Source organism: Geotrypetes seraphini, chromosome 16, assembly GCF_902459505.1.
Source record: "Geotrypetes seraphini chromosome 16, aGeoSer1.1, whole genome shotgun sequence".
Classification (NCBI taxonomy): Eukaryota; Metazoa; Chordata; class Amphibia; order Gymnophiona; family Dermophiidae; genus Geotrypetes; species Geotrypetes seraphini.
Genome location: NC_047099.1, coordinates 54,019,129 through 54,042,655, shown reverse-complemented (window position 1 = coordinate 54,042,655; position 23,527 = coordinate 54,019,129). Strand labels below are relative to the sequence as shown.

Here is a 23,527-nt window from a genome sequence, read left to right as displayed (position 1 = left end):
GCCCACCCTCGTTCGGCTCCGCCCCATTGCGTTCTCGCTCCACACGCGTCGGCCTCGCCCACCCCTTCCTCGCACTTCGCGGCCTCGCGCCCGGCCACGCCCCCTCCTCTCCGCGCGCTCGTGCTCGGTCCTTTCCTTGCTGCGTCACTGGCGCAGGGATGGAGGCGGCGGCGATGGTGATGACGCTCTTCGGGCTCCGGTTCCCGCATCCCCGCGGCGGGCCCTGCTCTTGAGCGACCGAGACCGACGGTGGCACTAGGTAAGGGGCCGAACCGGGATGGGGAGATCATAGTCAGATACCGGGAGAGTTACAAATAAAAAGCAGGGGGAGGGGCAGATTCTTTCATGGGGGAAATAACTTGTCTGATCACTCGTGGGGGTGATGGGATCCAGCCTGTGCTCTGATCACTTCAGGTTGAAAAGATCCTATTTGATCACTTGGGTGATGGGATCCAGGCTTTTTTTCTGATCTGGGGGGAATGGAGTCAGGATGCAGTCTGCTTTGATCACTTCAGGTTGAAAAGATCCTATTTGATCACTTGTGGGGATGATGGGATCCAGGCTCTGTGCTGATCTGGGGGGGATGGGATCGGGATCCAGTCTGTGCTCTGATCACTTCAGGTTGAAAAGATCCTATCTGATCACTTGTGGGGTGATGGGATCCAGGCTTTTTTTCTGATCTGGGGGAATGGGATTGGGATCCAGTCTGCTCACTTATGGGGGTTGATGGAATCCAGGCTCTGTGCTGATCTGGGGGGAATGGAGTCAGGATCCAGTCTGCTTTGATCACTTCAGGTTGAAAAGATCCTATTTGATCACTTGTGGGGATGATGGGATCCAGGCTCTGTGCTGATCTGGGGGGGGATGGGATCGGGATCCAGTCTGTGCTCTGATCACTTCAGGTTGAAAAGATCCTATTTGATCACTTGTGGGGATGATGGGATCCAGGCTCTGTGCTGATCTAGGGGGGATGGGATCGGGATCCAGTCTGTGCTCTGATCACTTCAGATTTAAAAGATCCTATTTGATCACTTGTGGGGTGATGGGATCCAGGCTTTTTTTCTGATCTGGGGGAATGGGATTGGGATCCAGTCTGCTCACTTATGGGGGGTTGATGGAATCCAGGCTCTGTGCTGATCTGGGGGGAATGGAGTCAGGATCCAGTCTGCTTTGATCACTTCAGGTTGAAAAGATCCTATTTGATCACTTGTGGGGATGATGGGATCCAGGCTCTGTGCTGATCTGGGGGGGGGGATGGGATCGGGATCCAGTCTGTGCTCTGATCACTTCAGGTTGAAAAGATCCTATTTGATCACTTGTGGGGATGATGGGATCCAGGCTCTGTGCTGATCTAGGGGGGATGGGATCGGGATCCAGTCTGTGCTCTGATCACTTCAGATTTAAAAGATCCTATTTGATCACTTGTGGGGTGATGGGATCCAGGCTTTTTTTCTGATTTGGGGGAATGGGATTGGGATCCAGTCTGCTCACTTATGGGGGTTGATGGAATCCAGGCTCTGTGCTGATCTGGGGGGAATGGAGTCGGGATCCAGTCTGCTTTGATCACTTCAGGTTGAAAAGATCCTATTTGATCACTTGTGGGGTGATGGGATCCAGGCTTTTTTTCTGATCTGGGGGAATGGGATTGGGATCCAGTCTGCTCACTTATGGGGGTTGATGGAATCCAGGCTCTGTGCTGATCTGGGGGGAATGGAGTCGGGATCCAGTCTGCTTTGATCACTTCAGGTTGAAAAGATCCTATTTGATCACTTGTGGGGTGATGGGATCCAGGCTTTTTTTCTGATCTGGGGGAATGGGATTGGGATCCAGTCTGCTCACTTATGGGGGTTGATGGAATCCAGGCTCTGTGCTGATCTGGGGGAATGGAATCGGGATCCAGTCTGCTTTGATCACTTCAGGTTGAAAAGATCCTATTTGATCACTTGTGGGGATGATGGGATCCAGGCTCTGTGCTGATCTGGGGGGGGGATGGGATCGGGATCCAGTCTGTGCTCTGATCACTTCAGGTTGAAAAGATCCTATTTGATCACTTGTGGGGATGATGGGATCCAGGCTCTGTGCTGATCTAGGGGGGATGGGATCGGGATCCAGTCTGTGCTCTGATCACTTCAGATTTAAAAGATCCTATTTGATCACTTGTGGGGTGATGGGATCCAGGCTTTTTTTCTGATCTGGGGGAATGGGATTGGGATCCAGTCTGCTCACTTATGGGGGTTGATGGAATCCAGGCTCTGTGCTGATCTGGGGGGAATGGAGTCGGGATCCAGTCTGCTTTGATCACTTCAGGTTGAAAAGATCCTATTTGATCACTTGTGGGGTGATGGGATCCAGGCTTTTTTTCTGATCTGGGGGAATGGGATTGGGATCCAGTCTGCTCACTTATGGGGGTTGATGGAATCCAGGCTCTGTGCTGATCTGGGGGGAATGGAGTCGGGATCCAGTCTGCTTTGATCACTTCAGGTTGAAAAGATCCTATTTGATCACTTGTGGGGTGATGGGATCCAGGCTTTTTTTCTGATCTGGGGGAATGGGATTGGGATCCAGTCTGCTCACTTATGGGGGTTGATGGAATCCAGGCTCTGTGCTGATCTGGGGGGAATGGAGTCAGGATCCAGTCTGCTTTGATCACTTCAGGTTGAAAAGATCCTATCTGATCACTTGTGGGGATGATGGGATCCAGGCTCTGTGCTAATCTGGGGGGAATGGAATTGGAATCCAGTCTGTGCTCTGATCACTTGAGGTTGAAAAGATCTTATCTGATCACTTGGGGTGATGGGATCCAGGCTCTGTGCTGATCTGGGGGGAATGGAGTCAGGATCTAGTCTGCTTTGATCACTTCAGGTTGAAAAGATCCTATTTGATCACTTGTGGGGTGATGGGATCCATGCTTTTTTTCTGATCTGGGAGAATGGGATTGGGATCCAGTCTGCTCTGATCACTTATGGAGATTGATGGGATCCAGGCTGTGTGCTGATCTGGGGGGAATGGGATCGGGATCCAGTCTGTGTTCTGATCATGAGGTTGAAAAGATCCTATTTGATCACTTATGGGGTGATGGGACCCAGGTTTTTTCTGATCTGGGGGAATGGGATCGGGATCCAGTCTGCTCTGATCACTTATGGGGGTTGATGGGATCCAGGCTGTGTGCTGATCTGGGGGTTATGGGATCGGGATCCAGTCTGTGTTCTGATCACTTCAGGTTGAAAAAATCCTATCTGATCACTTGTAGGGGTGATGGGATCCAGGCTCTGTGCTGATGTGGGGGGGAATGGAGTCAGGATCCAATCTGCTTTGATCACTTCAGGTTGAAAAGATCCTTTTTGATCACTTGTGGGGTGATGGGATCCAGGCTTTTTTCTGATCTGTGGGGAATGGGATCGGGATCCAGTCTGTGCTCTGATCACTTGAGGTTGAAAAGATCCTATCTGATCACTTGTGGGGATGATGGGATCCAGGCTCTGCTGATCTGGGGGGAACGGGATTGGGATCCAGTTTGTGCTCTGATCACTTCAGGTTGAAAAGATCCTATCTGATCATTTGTGGGGGTGATGGGATCCAGGCTGTGTGCTGATCTGGGGGGAATGGGATCAGGATCCAGTCTGTGCTCTGATCACTTCAGGTTGAAAAGATCCTATCTGATCACTCAGGGGGGGATGACGGGATCCATTCTCTGTTCGGATCTGGGGGGAATGGGATTGGGATCCAGGCTGTGCTCTGATCACTTGAGGTAGTAGAGATCCTATCTTATCACTTAGGGGTAATGGGATCCAGGCTCTGTTCTGATCCGGGGAATGGGATTGGGATCCAGGCTGTGCTCTGATCACTTGAGGTTGAAAAGATCCAATCTGATCACTCATGGGTGTGATGGGATCCAGGTTCTGTTAAGGGGAGGGGGTAATGGGATCCAGACTCTGTTCTGATCTGGGGAATGGGATTGGGATCCAGTATGTGCTCTGATCACTTGAGGTTGATAAGATCCAATCTGATCACTCAGGAATGATGGGATCCAGGCTTTGTTCTGATTTGGGGGAAAATGGGATCCAGTCTGCTCTGATTACTTGTGGGGGATGCTGGGATCCAGGCTCTGTTTTGATCGGGGGAGGGGGATAATAGGATCCAATATGTGCTCTAATCACTTGAGTTTGGTGAGATCCAATTTGTACTCTGATCCCTTATGGGGGTTATGGGATCCAGGTTCTGTTCTAATTGGGGGTAATGGATCCAGTCTGTGCTCTGATCACTTGAGGATGATGGGATTCAGGTTCTGTTCTGATTTTGGGAGGGGGAATGGGATCCAGTCCAGTTTACTCTGAACTCTTGAGGTTGTTGAGAAACAATGTGCTTTGATCACTAGTGGGGGATGATGGGATCCAGGCTCTGTTCTGATCTTGGGAACGGGTAAAGGGATCCAGTCTGTGCTCTGATCACTTGGGGGTAATGGTATCCAGTCTGTGCACTGATCACTTGAGGTTGGTGAGATCCAATCTGTACTCTAATCACTCATGGGGGATGAGATCTAGGCTCTGTTCTGATCTTGGGAGGGGGTAATAGGATCCAGTCTGTACTCTGATCACTTGAGGTTGATATCCAATCTAATCACTTGTGGGAGATAATGGAATACAGGTTCTGTTCTTGGGAGGGGGTAATGGGATCCAGTCTGTGCTCTGATCACCGGTGGGAGATGATGGGATCCAGTCTGTACTCTGATCACTTGTGGGGGATGGGATCCTGGCTCTGTTCTGATCTGGGGGAATAATGGGATCCAGTCTGCTCTGAGCATTGGGGGGATGGTGGGTTCTAGTATGTGCATAGATCACTTGAGGTTGATGAGATTCAATCTTTTTTTTAGATCACATGGGAGATGATGGGATTCAGACTTTCTGATCTGGGGTGAGGGGGAATGGGATCCAGTCTATGTTCTGATCATGAGGTTGATGGAATCCAATTTGTGCTCTGATCACTGGGGAATATGGGATCCATACTGTATACTGATCTCAGGTATGAGATCCAGGCTGTGTTCTGATCATTGAGGGAATGATGGGATCTAGTTTGTGTGCTAACTGGGATGAATGATGGGATCTAGTTTGTGCTCTGGTCATTGGAATGATGTGATCAGGCTGTGTTCTGATCACTGGGAGGAATGGGATCCAGTCTGTGCTCTGATCATGGGGATGTGGTGAGATCTACTATGTGTGGCTCACTGGGATCCAATCTGCTCTGATCACTAGAGTACTGTGGTCCAGTCTGTTCTAATGGGGGGATGATGGCATCTAGTTGGTGCTCTGATCACTAGGAAAAATGATGGGATTCAGTCTATCTGGATCACTTGGGGCTGATGAGATCCAGTCTGTTCTGATCTCTGGGGGAATTATGGGATCCAGACTATGTTTTGATCACAGGGTGCATGGGATCCAGTGTGTGCTCTGATCATGGGGTATGTGAGAGATCAGTCTGTGTCTGATCACTGGGAGGAAGGATGGAATTCATTCTACGATCTGATCACTGGGGGCAATGGGATCTAGTCTGTATATTGATCACTCAAGGGTGATGGGATCATTTTTATGCTGATCACTGGGGGAATACTGTGATTGTCCTGATTACTGGGGGATGGTGGGATCCAGTATGTTCTAATTCAGGTGAGGGGAGCTGATGGGATCCACTCTGTTCTGTTCACTAGAGGGTTGGTGCGGTATAAACACAGACTGGATCTCATTTTCCCGTGTTTGGTTCAATGTGGTTTACAAAATCATTGAACCTATAGGAAAAGGAGCGCCAATAAAATAGTCTGGATTCTGATTGCTTGAGGAGTTATTGCGTTCAGTCCCTGTTCTGATCACTGGAGGACAATAGGATCCAGTTTATTGGGGATGACAGGATTCAGTCTGTGTTTTACTGTCTGCTCACTGCGTGGGTGATGGGGGATGCTGACGTCTCGTCTTTCTGCCAGTTTCTGGTGAAACAATGGGATAGAGTAGTATATGTGATCGGGATGCTTTTATAGTTGACTGCCTGGATGTTGAATTGGTGTGTGCTCAGTGGTTGGAGACCTGGTTGAGTGTCCTGGATCTCTGTGGTTAGTATCGGGCTTTCTGGTTCAACATAGTTTCTGGTTCAACATCCCCCCCAGATCAGCACAGAGCCTGGATCCCATCATCCCCACAAGTGATCAGATAGGATCTTTTCAACCTCAAGTGATCAGAGCACAGACTGGATCCTGATCCCATTCCCCCCAGATCAGAACAGAGCCTGGATCCCATCACCCCCATGAGTGATCAGATAGGATCTTTTCAAGACTGGATCCCGACTCCATTCCCCCCAGATCAGAACAGAGCCTGGATCCCATCAACCCCCATAAGTGATCAGAGCAGACTGGATCCCAATCCCATTCCCCCAGATCAGAAAAAAAGTCTAGATCCCATCACCCCACAAGTGATCCTATTTGATCACTTGTGGGGATGATGGGATCCAAGCTCTGTGCTGATCTGGGGGGATGGATTCAGGATCCAGTCTGCTCTGATCACTTGAGGTTGAAAATATCCTATTTGATCACTTGTGGGGTGATGGGATCCAGGCTTTTTTTCTGATCTGGGGGGAATCGGATTGGGATCCAGTCTGCCCTGATCACTTATGGGGGTTGATGGGATCCAGGCTCTGTTCTGATCTGGGGGGAATGGGATTGGGATCCAGTCTATGCTCTGATCACTTGAGGTTGAAAAGATCCTATCTGATCACTTGTGGGGATGATGGGATCAAGGATCTGTGCTGATCTGGGGGAATGGGATCGGGATCCAGTCTGCTCTGATCACTTGAGGTTGAAAATATCCTATTTGATCACTTGTGAGGTGATGGGATCCAGACTTTTTTTTCTGATCTGGGGGAATGGGATTGGGATCCAGTCTGCTCTGATCACTTATGGGGTTGATGGGATCCAGGCTCTGTTCTGATCTGGGGGGGAATGGGATCGGGATAGTTTGTGCTCTGATCACATACTGACTGCTGTTCCCTCTGTTTTAGCTCAGTTGTTTTACAATGTAATGGAGGGTGAGTCTTCAGCGCTGTCCCCCAGAGTGACCCGCAACTGTCCCAAGCTGGTGTGTGGACAGGTGAAGAGGCCACGCTTTCAGACACTAGCCCGATTCTGGGAAGGACAGGATGTTCTGGCCCGCTGGACTGACGGTTTGCTCTACCTGGGGATAATTAAAAAGGTGAGTAGCACTTCCTCTCTCCTATGTCAGGAGGTTGCTCGACAGGCCTGTTCGTATTATGAGTAGAGAAGGAGGATGTTCTCAAGTCCCAGAAAATATGAGGAAAAGAGAGATGTACTACTTGTATTGGGCATTATTTACTCCTTAAGATCTCCAGAAGGAAGCTTTTGGGTACAACACATATGAGCTTTAGCAGTACATTTGAGAGGCGGTGTTACCTCCACCATACCCTGTCTTAGCAGCAAGTTCCAATTTTACCCTGGTGTATGTGCGCTAATCCATTTGGAGATGGTACCCCGCGAAAGAGGCTTTTTCTGTATTTGTCTTGACCTCTTTTTCTCTCTTGTGGTTTGTTTTTCTGAGGAGTTATTTTGATCCTACTTGATGAGATTACGATCTCTTCATGTTTCTCTTTCCCCCACAAACATTTATGCTCCATATCCAATTAGCACCAACTTTCCTTACATGTCGTTGAGGTCCACAAGGATCTCGACAGCTTTGTTTGTAAATTTTCAGGGGACCTCAGAAGGTAGCCTGGACTGAAACGTTTTTCAGGGATAGTCCCTCGCACCAAGGGCCTGGATTACTAAGGCTTTTCACTACATTTTTTTCTCCAGTGCACTTGGAGAAAATTTGGTCTTCAATGGCCATACACAGAAAATTAATGAGTAGGGGGGTAGGGGAGATGTGCTATGTTTTTAAAATTGTTTGAAAAATAATATATTTTTTATTTCTAATAAATGGAGTTTTAAAAATTGCCTCTACCTCTTTGATTCTGTGTGTGGACTCCAACAGGCAGATTAGCTTGGTGCAGCCCTCTCACGTGTGACATCTGTGTCACTAGTTCTTCTTTCTCTCCAGGTGGACAGTGGTCAGCAGACATGCCTGGTGCGATTTGAGGATAACTCGCAGTTCTTGGTTCTCTGGAAAGATATCAGCCCTCGTAAGTATTTATTTACTTTTATTCTGCCTATAACCTAGGCAGATTCCTGTACAGAACATACACAAACCCCAAACCACATCTCCCACTGACAATCAAGGAATAACAAAATGCTTGTACAAATGAGTTTTCCAAAGCTTCTTAAGTTGTGCCGTGACTTCTGTCCATGCTTTCCACAAAAGTGGCCCTTGTTATACATAGTAGAGAATGACACGGTGACAAAATTCATCACCGTTCCCGTCCCCGCGGGAAACCATCTTCATGTCATTCTTTAAGGAGAGAGGGAAGAATCATAGTATGAATGGCCACAACCACTGACCCGCAAGCTTTGCTTTGAAGAGGGCTGGTGTAGAAGGACTGAGGTTGAAACAGACACTACAGAATGACAGTCTCTGGTATCCAGAGCAGATCTTGTGATGTCATAATGCCTCATTCCACCAGTGCCTAAGAGCCAATCACATCAGTGATGTCACAATGGCTTCATTATCCTTGGCTCCCATAAGAATCAGAGTATGAATGGCCACAACCTCTGACCCGCAAGCTTTGCTTTGAAGAATGCTGGTGTAGAAGGGCTGAGGTTGAAATAGACAATAGAAAATGACATGGGTTTATTTCCCGCGGTTATCCGCGGAGACGGGAACGGTGATGAATTTTGTCACCGTGTCATTCTCTAATACATAGCAAATATCTTAAAAGGACCCGAGATAAATACCAAGGAGCAACTGAATATAGTATCGGATGAATCAGTGACAGAACTTTATAGTTCACCCTACATTCCACTGGTAACCAGTGCAGATGTTTCGACACCAGTGTAATAGTGAATATTTGGAAACTTTCTAGCCACTTCGAGTCAAGTTTCAAGTTTATTATATTATTTGATTAAACGCTTTTCAGAATACAAAGCGTTTTACAAAGAAATAAAATTAAATTTCTAAAATCACAAATACATTGTAATTAAAATTAACTACTTTAAATTAAAAATAAAAACAAACTGGGGTAAACAATCCACATGAAACAATAGGAAAGGGGGAAGAAAGAAAAAAAATACAATTAAAAAAAAAAAAATAATAAGCAGGTCGGGTTAGTACATAGGGAAGGTATGAAGAGAAGGAAAAAAAGGAAAAAAAAAAGGTCTTCCTTTTGGAAGCCAGATCCCTCACCAATATGGTCAGCTGGGACCATTTTGTCCGAACCTAGCACTCAGATTTCCACATTTTGCTGCACAGTCCCCTTGGGAGACGTAGCAGTGTGCCGATGTACTTAGCGCAGTGTATCGCAAACTGTGCCGCAAGATGCAAGCATGGAGGAGAGGTGCCGGCTGACTGCTTTTTGGACATGCCTCTCACGACAAAAGGCGTGTCCTGTAGTCAGTCAGCCTGCGCCTCTGCTCCTCCTCGCCTCTCCTGCAGCAACCCCCAGCGGCGTTAATGGGAGGCTCAGGGCCGCGGCTGGATGACATCTGCCGATGTCACTGTGATGACGTCACACATGCGCTTGACTTGATTGCGTCGACATCCGCGCATTTCCGGGTGCCCTCCAGCCGCAAGCCCGAGATTATTGAGCCGCAGCTTAAAAATTTGCGACATGCTGGCTTAGCGGATGGAGATTTCTTGGTTGTAGCATCTTACAGAGACGTTTCTCCACACAGCTTATAGTTTTAAGTTTTGCACCACTAAAATTGCTTTTTCCCTTCTTTAGCCGTAACTCCTGGCACACAGCAGGTGTGCTGTGTGTGCAATGATCGCACCGTGTCCTTGGAAAACAAACTGGTGCACTGTGGGAAATGTAAACATGGTAAGCAGAATATTGATGAAGAAATGCATTTCACCCAGCCCTCTTACCCAGAATCTGTTGTACAACAGGAGGCAGTCCTAACGTATAGACCGCGCTGCTCTTGATCTGCTCCTTGGCTTATTTTGTCTCCGTTTTCCATAGCTTATCACCAGGAATGCCATCTTCCCAGTATCCTTTCCGAGGCAGAGTTTGTGCTAAGCTCCTGGATGTGTCGGCAGTGTGTCTTTGCTGTGGCCACAAAGGTAATAGCTTCTTCCGCGCCAGCCCGTTCGTTGCAAGCACCTCTGTCACGGGGGTTCTCACTGCCGTTTTCCTACTCTCCTCTAGCGAGGTGGAGCATTGAAGAAAGGTCCCTATGCCAAGGCCATGCGGCTCATGAAGCTGGAATTGCCCTATCAGCTGAAGTCTCTTTGCTGGGACCCTTTGCACCAGACCAATCAGCAGCAGTGTTACTGCTACTGCAGCGGCCCTGGAGAGTAAGTGGCGGAGCTGATTGGAGAAGCCTGCAGCTTCGGAATGTAGATTCAGAAGGGTAGAGATAAATTTGTACAGCTTCCATGTTGAGCCTCGCTTCCTTCCTGGGAGCTGGCTGGGTGGGTGGATCCTTAACTGTGCAAATCGGGCAAGACTGAATGAGAGCCTCCTTCCCTCTATGGGTTGCTGGCAGGGCAATGTGGAGAATGTCCCTCCTTTCATGGAGAAGAGTGAAAGGAACTGTTTCTTTCTGCTGCAGATGGAATATGAAGATGTTGCAGTGCTGTAGATGTGGTCAGTGGTTCCACGAGGCTTGCACTCAGTGTCTTACCAAACCACTCTTGTACGGAGACAGGTGAGAGAGCTGGGGGAGGGAGGCGAGCAGGGGCATTGGTTTTATGTGCAGACTTGCTCTGCACTGATGATGGTTATGCCAGGGGAGGGGGGAGGATTTAATAAATGGCATCCAAAATTAGGCACCAAGCTGGTATTTTGAAAAAAGCGCTCTGCGTGGAACAACCGTTATAAAACACTAGCCTAGCACACATTTCGGGCCGGATTCTCTAAACGGTGCCATTATCGGCAGCCGCGTAGAAAAGCAGCGCCGATCACATGTCAGTCATACAATGGTGCCGTTTAGAGTATTGCAGCCATGTCGAAAGTAGGCCTGGGTTTTACAGGCCTACATAACCGGCGCCTACTTTCGACGGGAATCGCATCCATAGAAGTGCCCATGTCCACTGCCGGCATAAACCGTACCTACTTTAGATGGGAGTTGGACGTAGGCGCTTGTAAGCACCTATATTTTAATTGGTTTTAAATGATGCGGTCAATTACCACGCTGTTTATCATCAATTAAAACAAGTTAGACGGCGGTAGGGAATTTACCTAACGGCACACTGAAGAGAATTTGGCCCTTCATGCCACACTTTGGGCACTAGCCAAAGGCTGGTGCCAACTTACGGCAGTTTGGTGTGTAAATTATAGTATTCTATAACATCGCCCCCTGTTCCTATGGCTATACTGCCTTTGAAGTTGCACTGTGAAATTTAGGTGCTCATATTATGGAATAAGGTGCAGGGCATATGCGCATGTAACTCCAGATTGCTGCCAGTTGACATCAGTTATTTAATGCCTAGTTAGCTAATTAATTTACAGGCCGATCTGTGCGACCAACTTTGGGTGGCCTGTACATAATCTGGGGGTGGGTTCTGGAAGCGTTTATATCTATCTATTTTCTGTAGTTGATGTGGGCATCAGAAGCTTATCTCGCTACAGATGAGTTTGTTGGACATCTGTTTCTAGGAACAGAATGAAGGTGACCAAAGGAATGGAGCTTTATTGACTTACTGATCCGATGCAGCCATTGTTTCTGCAAACTTCTGCTTCAGGGGTTCCTTAGAAGTAAAGATGCAATCACGATAGTGTATCTTCTGATGAGAATAGACACATAAACCATAAAAGTGGAGTCTTTAAAACTCTGGTGGATTTGAAAAGTGCAGTCTCAGAGAATCAGGAGTGTAGCAGACCTCATTCCTTTGGCCTTCTCTCCCCTTCTTTTGTCCTTGGTAGTCAGCGGAGTGTGCGCCTCGTTTTCTGTTTTGTACTGGAAATCTGTTTCTGAGCGAGTGCTATGGCTTCAGATGAAGGATGCTCTTCTTCTAGGGGTTCTTGTGCTACAAATGCAAGCTGCAGGGAATTGGTGGGCCACAAAGTTTACTTACTCCCACTCTAAGACTTGAATTTGTTAGGTAGGGGAAAGGACGGTAGTGCGTCTGACCATGGGCTTCGGGGTTTTTTTTTTTCCAGATTTTACGTGTTTGAATGTGCTGTGTGTACCAAGGGACTGGAAAGCGTCTGGAGGCTTCCTCTGCGATGGTAAGCTCACTTTTCTATAGGACTGAAATCCTCTTTGAGGTAAAAATGAGTCAATGATGTAAGATTAACTTTTGTTTCATGGCATTAACAGGTTAAGAAAGGAAACCAAACCGGTGGTGGTTTTTGAAGGAAGTAAGCTAATGGGGAGGAAGGGATGTGCTTGTGGTTACTGGGAGCTACAATGTACCCTTTCTCTCTCTGCACACTGGACTAGTGGTTGTCCTAGGATATTAAACACACTCAGTTTGATTTTGTTTTCTTTCTTGTTTTGCATCTGTGGGAAAATGGCCTCTATCGCCCTTCTCTCTTGCTTCTCCTCCAGGTTGGAGATCGCTCACCTTGCTCTTTTTCTCTCTCCCCTAGGGTGGATATTGCTCACCTTATCCTATATCACCTCAGTGTTTGTTGTAAGAAGAAATATTTTGATTTTGAAAGGGAGATTCTTACATTTGCCAATGAAAACTGGGAGAACCTGCTGCTAGGGGAGGTGAGTTTGTATCTCTTAAACAAAGTTACTGTGGTAATGTGAATGAGGGCAGGCCTGAAAACTGGAGCGACCCAAACAAAACAGGTGCATGTAAAGGTGAATGATATTTATTGTGTTAAGAAGTCAAACATAAAACTAGTCTGCAAACCTAGTAATGCCTTTGGCTTGTTCCTGCAGGGCCAGAGTATCTTCCTGTCTTTCTGCCCGGCAGCACACTTTATTTATCTCTGGTTTGGTTGCCCAGAGGTCTCCGTATAATCTCTAGCAATCACTTAAGACCGATCTGCGACCAGGCAGTTCAAAATTACCAGTCTGCAAGGCTCAAGCATTCTGCTTAGCACAGCTTTGTTTTTCTTCTTAAGCAATACATTTGCACCAGCATCATTTTCAACTAAGTGTCCCCTGAAGAAGGCATCTTCCGAATGCCAAAACTGGGATCCTTTTTTTTACGAGTAACCTTTTATTTTGAATAAAGACTTGTCTTTTCTTGGTTGCGTCTGTAGGCTAAGACAAGGGGCTCTTTGTTTTTGCCTGCTTGTTCTAAGTTGAACTTGGCCTGCCTGACGAGTGATTGCAGTTCATACATAGATGATAGAGACATATGCAGTGGGCATCGGGGGCTTCCTTCTGGGCCTCCGGCTTTTATACTTCCTGGACCATGCCTTCCTGGTTCCACCCAGCCTGTGTCACTTCCACTTGGGCTGGACTAAGTTTCGAGATAGTTCCGACACTGATGGAAGCAACAGCATCCTAGAGACTCCCTGACAATTGCAAAAAGTAGTGGATTTAGAATTCATTGAGACAGATCTTACCTTCCAAAGCATACGTTTTTGTGGGGGGGGCAACATAAATCCCTTGTGTATGTGGAAAAAAGGGGGGAGGGTGCACTGGTTGCAGATAATTATAATTTCTATTATTTATTTTTACATACCAAATTTGCTTTACCTGTGAATCTGTAAATAAAATCAATTAAGAAAAAGGGAGAAGGCTAGCTTTGTTATATTTTCATATTGGGGGGAAAAGGGACAGGCCAGCCTCAGGTTGAGGCAGCCGGCTCATAGGCGTGGGTGGGAGAAATGACCATTACGCCTATAGCTGATCCTTTGGTGCTGGTTGCTGCCCTCCGATTGGACTCTTGATACTAACTCTCCACTCCATTGGTCTTTTTCAGCTCTCAAACACACCCAAAGCAGAGCGCTATAATCAGCTGTTGAACGTATTAAATACACACAAAGACAGGTACGGTGTGCGAAGAAAGTCTTGTCTGTCTCTCTCATCCCCTCCTATCAGCTATTTATTTTCCATTTTACCAGCATGTCACTAGTTTCCTGTGCAGCTGTCCCTTGGCCCGATCAGACACCCAAAGACTCTCCGATGACAGGTACGTTGGAGCCAAGCAGACAGGTCATTTCACTCTGTCTTGTGCCAGGATGGAGAATCCTTCTAACACATTCCAAAAAGCTGGATTTCCCCTGCAGCGCTGAGCTGGCTGCCTCTTGGTTTTTAGTTTTTCTTTGCTTGGATAAGGATATCTTGTCTGACCAGTTATGCCATTAATTTAATTTATTTTTTATTTTATTTTCATAATTCTTTATTCATTTTCAAATTTGACAAGTGCACAAAATAATATATTTTTTATTTTATTTATTTTAAAAATTTCTGTACCGTCTTAAACATAAATTTAAAACAAATGAAAAGACAAACATCAAAGATTATTTTTTTTTTAAAAATCTTACACTTTTCCCAATCTTAATACACATGTGGATTGGGGGGGGATTTCTTGTTTTTCCATTAAGAATATATAGATGATTGTAGTAAGATATTATTTTTATGTGGTATATATTAGTTGTATATGAATTTGGGAGGGGGGTGGGGGGTTAAATCTTCTTGGTGTATGATATTGAAAATTTTTCAAGTGATGTTGTATTATATTTGGTTGATATTTACTGTACACTTGATGTAAGTTTAAAAATGAAGAAAGAAATTATTTAAAAAAAAAAAATCTTTCTTCATTTTCAAAAATTACAAGTGTACAATAACCATCCAGAAATATATTAACTAATCAAACATCAAAGATTAGATCCTCAGAAAATCTACAATCGGAAGAAGTCAGACCCCCAAAAAGGCATTTACGAACAGTTGCGTCTTAGGGCTCCTTTTACAAAGGTGCATTAGGGCCTCCTCGAGCAGGCAGTAGTTTTTCGGGTAACACGCACTATAGCGTGTGCTAAAAACGCTAATGCACCTTTGTAAAAGGAGCCCTTAGTCTCCTAAATGTTCCTCTATCAACACATTTCCGTAGCTACCCTACAGACGAGTTCCACACTTTTAGGTTTTCTGACTTCCCAGAGCATTTTTTCTTTCCAGATATTTTTGTATTTTCTTAGTTTTGTACTTTTTAAAGATGTTTCCTCTCTGGCCTAAGTTCCATGTATTCTACTAGTTCTGCAAAGTTTTCTTCTTAAGTGCATCTTTGCTTTCTCGGAACATTTCCCACCACAATAAATGTGTTGCTCAGGGATGCACCAAAGGAGTTAATGGCAGTGCCTGTCTCTTCCCTTTTGCAAGATACCCCCTGGAATGTCCCATGTAAGAAGCTACCAGGTTTCAGACTAGACTGGAATGATTGAACCTACCGCTCAGCACTGCGTATGCACTGCTGTTACCAGAGAATACCTGTTCTGTGCAGCTAAGCAGGGAACACGGAGGCACATTTTGCGGCATAATCCATGACAGATCCACTATGCCTAAACTCTCCTCCAGCTCAAGCACCCTTTTGGCTTCACTTGGCCATGCACAGGCCTTCCCATGCTGGTATTGGTCCCTCCTCCCCTCTGCCTAAATTTGGCCATGTTCAACAGTCACAGCTCTGCACCCCAAGGAGTAAATATGACCCATCCTTAAGGCTCATGTCACTGCTGTCTTTAAAGTTCACAGTTTGGTCGTCTGGCTACCTCCATGTAATCAGGCAGATGATGCCCCTTTCTCATTTGTCTGTACTGTCACCCCTCTGTCTTTAATTTTTATTTAAAATTTATAACTCATCTAATCTACCACCTTTCCTATAGTCTGACTCTTTATCCTTTCTTGCAGATTTATTTCCGGGAAGGAGATTAAAAAGAAGAAATGTCTGTTTGGGCTTCACACTCGTGAGCCACCTCCTGCCCCACAACAGAGAGAGAGAGATGTCAGTCGAATGACTGAGGTACCAACCAATCATGGGAGGGCTGCTCTTCCCACACCTGCCCAGGGAAGGTTAGTCTTGTGTGAAACAGAAAACAACTACAAGGAAAGGTCATAGGGATACTCTCATGGCCAAGTGAGCTAACCCATTTGTGATTGGCCCTGTTAGCTAGAGGGAATAGCCCGTTTAATCATTTGCAAAATTCATTGTCTTGATGCACTAGATCCATAAAGCTGCAAATTGGCAAAATTGAGGGTTAGCCCACTTGTCTTTTAAGACCATCGACATGGCCTATCCATACTATTCACTCTCTCTTATAGATCCTCTGTGTTTTTGTCCCATATGCTCTTGAATTCAGATAGTCTTCATCTTCACCACCTCTACTGGGAGGCCATTCCACAAATTCACTATCCTTTCTGTGCAGAAGTATTTCCTCCTGTGTTTGTCTCCTTTCACTCTCAGCCCCCTCGTTCCAAAGATTCCTTTCAGTTGAAAGAGACTCACCTCCTATGCATTTGTGCTGCAGAGTTATTTGAATGTCTCTATCATATCTCCCCCTCTGCTATCTTTCTTCAAAGGGAATGAACTTGTCACTATTGTCTCCCCCATTTTACCACAAGTGCACTCAGGCGTGCAGTACGCCTAGGTCAACATACGCACTCTGTCCTTCCAGGGAACAGTGCCACGGCTGCCAGACACCTTCCCTCTCTCCCAGGGATGGTGCCGCTGCCCTCACTGCTGTGCAGATAAAGAGATGTCTTACAGTTCTTTTTCAGGGCAGGGTGGGACTATACAGAGAAAACGACTGAAGAGGAGAAAAAGATGGATGGAAACTCCGAGCATAGAATCGAGGAGCCAGAAGGAAAAATTGCGGCTGGAGAGAGCAGTGAGCCAGGTATATGAAAGCACACGAGAGGGATAATCAGAGGAATCGGGGGGGGGGGGGGGGGAGAGAAGGGAAGGGAGTTTGGAATTTAGAGAGTACAGACATGGAAGAGAATGAGGTGTTGTAATGGTCTGGTTTCCTGATCTAATTCAGCTTCCCTCCTCTCTGGCTGTAATGGTAGGGTGTGGCGGAAAGTTCAGTTAGTGCTAACCAGAGCTACGAGGGTTACTGTGGGAACTGTCACGCTTTCCGTCGTTCCGAAGGCCGGTGCAGTGAGAGGTGAGCAAGGCTACCTTATCTTTTCCCTTGTCGATGTCTCTCTGACTCTAAAGTAGAGATTTTTTTTTCCTTTGGTCTCCCTTTTGTCATTCAGATTTCTTGCTGTTGCTCTGTTTTTGGCTCCCCTCTTTACTGAGATGTTTATGTATGTATCTGACACACACACAAATGCAGAGAGCTTCTCTCACCCTCTTTGTTCTGTAAGGCTGTCTTAACTGTAAGACATGCATGCCACCAAAGAATGCAACCAAAGAAACAAAAAATGGATTTCCTGCAGAAGTCAAAGGATATCAGAAATGCTCATTTCTACAACTACTGTAACAGCAGAAAAATCAAAGAATGAGCAGGAAAGAGAGGTGGCAGCAGCTGGAGCTGCATCGTGTCATTTCCAGGCCCCAGGCTGGCAGCATCATGATAGGCTGTGCACTCGTCTGTACTTCCTAAATAACGTACAGGTTTTCCTCTGTGTGCCACCTTGCTTCACACACTATTTTGCAAGCAGTCTCCAATAAGCTAAGAATATTATAAGAATCTTTGATGTTTCTCGTGTTAGTTTTGGGAAATGCAAAAAAATCAATGGAGAAACTGGAGTATAAGTACCCTATCAAACAACAACTAACCTCCAGTGTTATATCCCGAGTGTATCGCCTTTAACTTCTTTTTGTTTTAAATTTTTTATTCATTTTTCATAATACAACAAGTGTATCATATAAAGCTATACAATCTCATAAAATACACACTTGATATTCCTTCATGCATCACTGTAAATACAACATATCATTCTATAGTCATGTACTATAATATTTGAAAAAGTATGTAATACATATGTATAACATTATTACTAAAATTGTAAACCCACCCATCCCCTCCCCTTAAAAAATTGCATACAAATACAACAAAATATATTGATAAATTCATATATATTATGAGATGAATAAAATAATACCCACCCACATCCCCTCTTAGCAAATAACTTCTTTGTCACTTATGTTTTGCCTACCTGTTTGAAATATTTAAAATCTACGTTTAGATACTAAGCCTGAAATTTGCGTGTATATAAGGAGGCTTTTTATGGCCTATGATAAGTGTTGGAAAAGTTGTACAGCTCTTCCCTTCCTAGCTGCAATGTAGCATTTGCTCTCCTAGCTCCTGAGGCCTTTATCCTCCTTTTAGAAATGTTTCATAAGTGACAAAAGTTAAAGGCGATGCACTAGGGGAGAGTGTGGTGCAGTGGTTAAAGCTACAGCCGCAGCACCCTGGGGTTGTGGGTTCAAATCCACGCTGCTCCTTGTGACCCTGGGCAAGTCACTTAATCCCTGCATTGCCCCAGGCACGATGGACCACTGGTCTGACCCTGCAGCGGCACTTCTTATGTTCTTAGATAGATTGTGAGCCTGCCAGGACAGACAGGGAAAAATGCTTGAGTACCTGAATAAATTCACGTAACGTAGTAGATGACGGCAGATAAAGACCCGAATGGTCCATCCAGTCTGCCCAACCTGATTCAATTTAAATTTTTTTTTTTTTTTTTTCTTAGCTATTTCCGGGCAAGAATCCAAAGCTTTACCCGGTACTGTGCTTGGGTTCCAACTGCCGAAATCTCTGTTAAGACTTACTCCAGCCCATCTACACCCTCCCAGCCATTGAAGCCCTCCCCTGCCCATCCTCCACCAAACGGCCATACACAGACACAGACCGTGCAAGTCTGCCCAGTAACTGGCCTAGTTCAATATTTAATATTATTTTCTGATTCTAAACTGTTCTGAGCTCTCCTGGGATAACGGTATAGAAAATGAATTAATTAAATAACACTGGAGGTTAGTTGTTGTTTGATAAGTTTTGGGAAATGTACATATCTGTTATCTTTGGAATTTTGCAGGAAATGCATTTCTTTTTCCTGACACATGTGCACAAAGGAAAACAAAGCCTTAAAGATACCAAGAAACAGCGAGAGCAATACACTATGTATCTCTCCGATTCAGGCTGGAAACCAGCAGCATTCTCTCCCGTTTAAACTTGTGCATTTGGCTTTCTTTCTCAGTCCTCCGATCAGGATGTTTGCATCTTTTCATCCATCTACAAATACTTCAGGATCACTGATTGCCTCTTTACATCCAAGGTAAAGAACTTGTTCCTTTGACAGCAGCTTGAATCTCTGAGTGGACATGCATAATGAAAAGCTGGTGAAACTTTGCTAGTTAGAGGTCAGAGGGGAATTTCAAGAGATGGGAGGTTTCTGAATTTGTTATAATGGGAAAATGTGTGCCTTCCCATGGAATTGACTAAATAATGATGAAAAAAATATCGGTTATCAAAAAGCTAAGTTAGTAAGAGAAATAGATGTGCATGCAGAGTACATGTGGAATCGCACACAAGTATTATGTCTATTATTAGACGAGCCCCTGATCAGAACCTTCCCCCCATAATCCATGTGACCAGATATAGCTTTGACGTTCACGATGATCTGATTAATAAGTGATTATTGATCTGTGTTTTTTTGGTTGATTATTAATCAATTACTTGTAGGGTTTTTTGATATTATTATTAAGCAATTACGGATCTGTGTGTTTTGTTGATTATTATGGAGAAATTAGGTCTTATCTGCTTATTTTCTTTCTTTTAGTCCCTCCAGACCAGCACAGAACAAATGGGTTTTTAACTCCTCTGCCAGCAGGCGGAGTCTGAGCCTTTGACTTTTAGCTACAGTTCAAGTGGGCTGTGCAGTCCCATGTACAATCAGTCTGACAAATAGCCAAGCAGAAATTTAACTAGGCTGAAGAACAACATACACACTCAACATGGAGAAGACAAAGGAAAATGTCCGAATCGGACTCTTGGATACTGATTAGAACAAGAACCTTCTAGCAACGCCCCACAGTTCGCCAACTGAACCATGTGCCGCTGCTCTTAATATACTTCAAAACAACCAAGACAACAAAAACCCACAGAAAAGCACAGTTACTTACCATAACAGGTGTTATCCAGGGACAGCAGGCAGATATTCTCACATCCTACCTACCTCACCTAGTTGGCTTCTTCGCTTTGGCATAGAACTGACGACCTCGCGAGCTGGCGTTGGGCAGAAAGGCACTCATGCATGCATGGTGCGGGCAGTCTTAAAGCTTTTGAATTCTTGAAGTACCGGTGCACTTTTTCACTGTCCGTACCAGGGTTCCATGGATGACATCACCCACACTATTTAACTCTTCGCAAGAAAACTACAAACGACAGGGCGGACGGAGACTGTGCCGGTCTGGAGCGACTAAAAGAAAGAAAATTAGCAGGTGAGAACCTAATTTCTCCTTCTTTATCATCCTTCCAGACCAGCACAGAACAGATGGGACATACCAAAGCAGTATCCATCATGGGTGGGACCCCTGAAGGGCCGCCACAAGAACACGCTCACTTAACACCGTGTCCCGACGCACCTGAACATCCACACGGTAGGGCGAACAAAGGAATAGAGAGAAGACCAAACTGCAGCTTTAAAGATATCCACCGGAGACACAAGCAAACTCTCAGGCCAAGAGGCCGCCTGACCCCGAGTGGGATGACCTTTGAGAAAATCCGGACAGGTTTCTTTTGAAGATGATACGAAATGATAGCCTCCTTGATCCAACGTGCAATGGCTAGTCTGTGCCTAACAGGTGGCCAGGCATACAGTTGAGGCTCCTCTAAAGCAAAGACATAAGGAGAGGTGGGGAAAATGGGGGGGAGGGACTCGACCCTATCGAGTGTGGCACCCCCGAGAGGGTCCCCCAAGCTCTGTCCGGACAGCAAGAGGGACAAGAAAGCTGCACTAATTAGGCTCGAACAAACCTCAGCACACACTGCACAAGCTTACCACTCCACCTGCTGGAAACTGATTGTACTGTAGCCAAAAGTCAATGCCTCAGTCTCCACCTGCTGGCAGAGCATAAACCCATCCGTTTTGTGCCTGTCTGGAGGGACGACAAAGAATAAACGATTACTGTTCTGTGTTTTTTGGTGATATTAAGTGATTGCAGTTTTTTATAGTTTGGTGATACTGTGATGATTATTAAGCACTTACTAATTTGTGTTTTTACAGTGACCCTTCACCTGATCAGAAGGACCCATGCTGCTCAGCTCTGTGCCCTGACCTCGAGCGACTGGATTGTTCTCCTCTGCCCTCTGTGCTGCCCTTTGCTCCCGAAGCTCCAACCATCGCCCATTGCAGCAGCAAGCTGCCACAGGACCTGGTCACAGGCTCGGCCACGAACATCGCTGCCAGCTGCTTTGGGGTAGCGGGACAGCTGGCTCAAGGTGAGCCTGTGCGGGTTCTGGCCCGCCGGGTCACCCTGGATGGGGCTGTGCAGTACCTAGTGGAATGGGGAGGAGGAGACATATTCTGAGAAACTCTACACTCCTGGCACAGACACCCCTCCACCAGTCTGGACTCAACGGTCTCCAGTGCTTTATCTTTCCGTTTTTTGAATGTTTTGATGTGCATTAGGGATGGATCTCGACCAGGAGCTTCAGTTATCTCCCTCCATTCGTCTCCTCCGTTTTGCTCCTCGTGTCCCTGAAAAAAAAGCACAAAAGCTACAGGGAAGAATGAAAAGGCTGGAGGATAAAGAGCATTGCAGAGGAAGACTGATCAAGGAGTAGCAAAGGGAATAGCTGGTTCCCCTACATTCAGCTTAAATAAATCTGGGTAGTGCTTGACTCTGTAACCTATCAATCGCTCAATCAGAGTAGCTGTAAATACACGCAAGGCCATGTCCTGCTTCATCCACCAAGAAGGGAGCAGATAGAACCACAGAATGATGTTGGTATAGTATGTTGGCGTGGTGCAGTCTCAGCGTATTTTTTACAGACAATGGATGAATGGTTATTAGTGCTGAAGCGTACAGACAATGCAGAAAGGTAAGGGAGGGGAAGGGGTTAATCTTGACCCCCTCCTCTTCTTTCTAGGCCTTGCATTGTGGGCCTGGTGAAGTTAGCTCTAGAGAAGGGCCCTGGACATTTTACCTCTGAAGGTGGCAGGAGGACATGTCTTGTTCCTATTTATAAAACCTTTCTTTTTTTTTTTGTAAATATATTTAATAAAACCTCTGAGCAGAGCTACAGTCCCTGTGTGGAGGAAGGTGGCAGGTACAGGATTTGGACTTTCCTCAGGCCCTCCTTGTTTGCGATGTACAAAAGTTGCAGGAAATCGTATACCAGCAATGGGGCTTTGTTTGAGAGTATGGCACAGTCATGGTACTACTCCAGGTCGCTGGAGATCAAGGCACAGGAGGCTTGTATAATATGTCAACAAAGGTTTGTAACTGCAGGAGCGTGTACAGCTGCAGGATCACAATACTCTGCATCAGAGCACAGCTGCTGCTTCTCTTGTTCAAAGCCACGAGGTGGACACAGTGTAATGGTTGAACCTGGCACTACTAGAACAGTTTCTAAAGGGCAGCAGGAGAGATGTGGGATGTGTATTGCCCCCTATGGGGATGGTGCCGCGGCTGCTGCTGTGAACTCTGTTCCAGTGGTGGAAACGTGGAAGAGAACGTGTGCGGTATATCAGGATGAGTGCTGAAGATGTGAAACAGGATTGAGGCACTATACCATAAGATGGCAGTACTGTCCCAGCCAGGCCCTCTCTGGCTAATGAACCCGGGGGAGGGTAACACACAGGATGGATGTGGTATACTTTATGGCAGTGCTTCTCGACCCAGTCCAGGTTTTCAGGATACCTACAGTGACTATGCATGAGATAAGTTTGCATAGTCATAAGAATAGCCAGTGGTCCATTGAGCCCAGGAGCCCGTTCTCACGGTGGCCAAGCCAGGTCCCTAGTATTATATTATTTTAATAATTTATATTCCACATATCCTACAATTCTATGCGGATTGCAAATTATTCAGGTACTCAAGCATTATTCCCTAACTGTCCCGGCGGGCTCCCACTCTATCTAATGTACCTGGGGCTAGTGACTTGCCCAGGGTCACAAGGAGTAGTGCGGGATTCGAACCCACAACCTCAGGGTACCAAGGCTGTAGCTCTAACCACTGCAGCGCACACTCCCAAACCCAAAGGAGTAGCAACATTCCACGCTACAGATCATTATGGATATCCTGAAAACTTGACTGGCTTAGGTGTGTCCTACAAATCAAGTTGAGTGCCCTGGTCTAGCAGAAACTTTCTGGTTCATCTGATGGTAGGGGCTAGTTGCCATAGGATGTGGGCACTGTTCCGACAGATGCCTTTGTGGGGAAGGAGCCCCAGTAGAAGCTTCCTGGGTGATTTTGTAACGAGGGAAAATGTGAGAAACTCTTTGGGAAATAGAGACAAGCAGAAGTGTGCAGCAAAAACCCATGCATGGATGTCAGTGTCAGACTGCTGTGGCTTCTGGTTGTATGTTTCA

At 45.9% G+C, this 23,527-nt stretch overlaps 1 protein-coding gene across 3 annotated transcripts; it reads left to right on the top strand.

Moving 5' to 3' along the window:
• Positions 1–91: 91 nt before the first annotated feature.
• PHF1 (PHD finger protein 1) lies at positions 92–23,050 on the top strand. Of its 3 annotated transcripts, XM_033924548.1 has the most exons (15): positions 94–259; positions 7,036–7,226; positions 8,088–8,169; positions 9,865–9,960; positions 10,102–10,202; positions 10,288–10,436; positions 10,694–10,789; positions 12,244–12,312; positions 12,676–12,799; positions 13,971–14,038; positions 15,893–16,054; positions 16,749–16,878; positions 17,051–17,148; positions 19,190–19,267; positions 21,218–23,050. In XM_033924548.1, exons 2-15 carry the CDS (start codon positions 7,056–7,058, stop codon positions 21,519–21,521), a joined length of 1,728 nt encoding a protein of 575 aa, XP_033780439.1. In that variant the 5' UTR covers positions 94–259; positions 7,036–7,055; the 3' UTR covers positions 21,522–23,050. The 3 variants fall into 3 exon arrangements, 2 of the variants coding, with proteins under 2 accessions (XP_033780440.1, XP_033780439.1); XR_004537265.1 differs by lacking the exon at positions 21,218–23,050 and having other exon boundaries at positions 92–259; positions 16,760–16,878; XM_033924549.1 differs by lacking the exons at positions 16,749–16,878; positions 17,051–17,148 and having other exon boundaries at positions 92–259.
• The last annotated feature ends 477 nt before the right edge of the window (positions 23,051–23,527 follow it).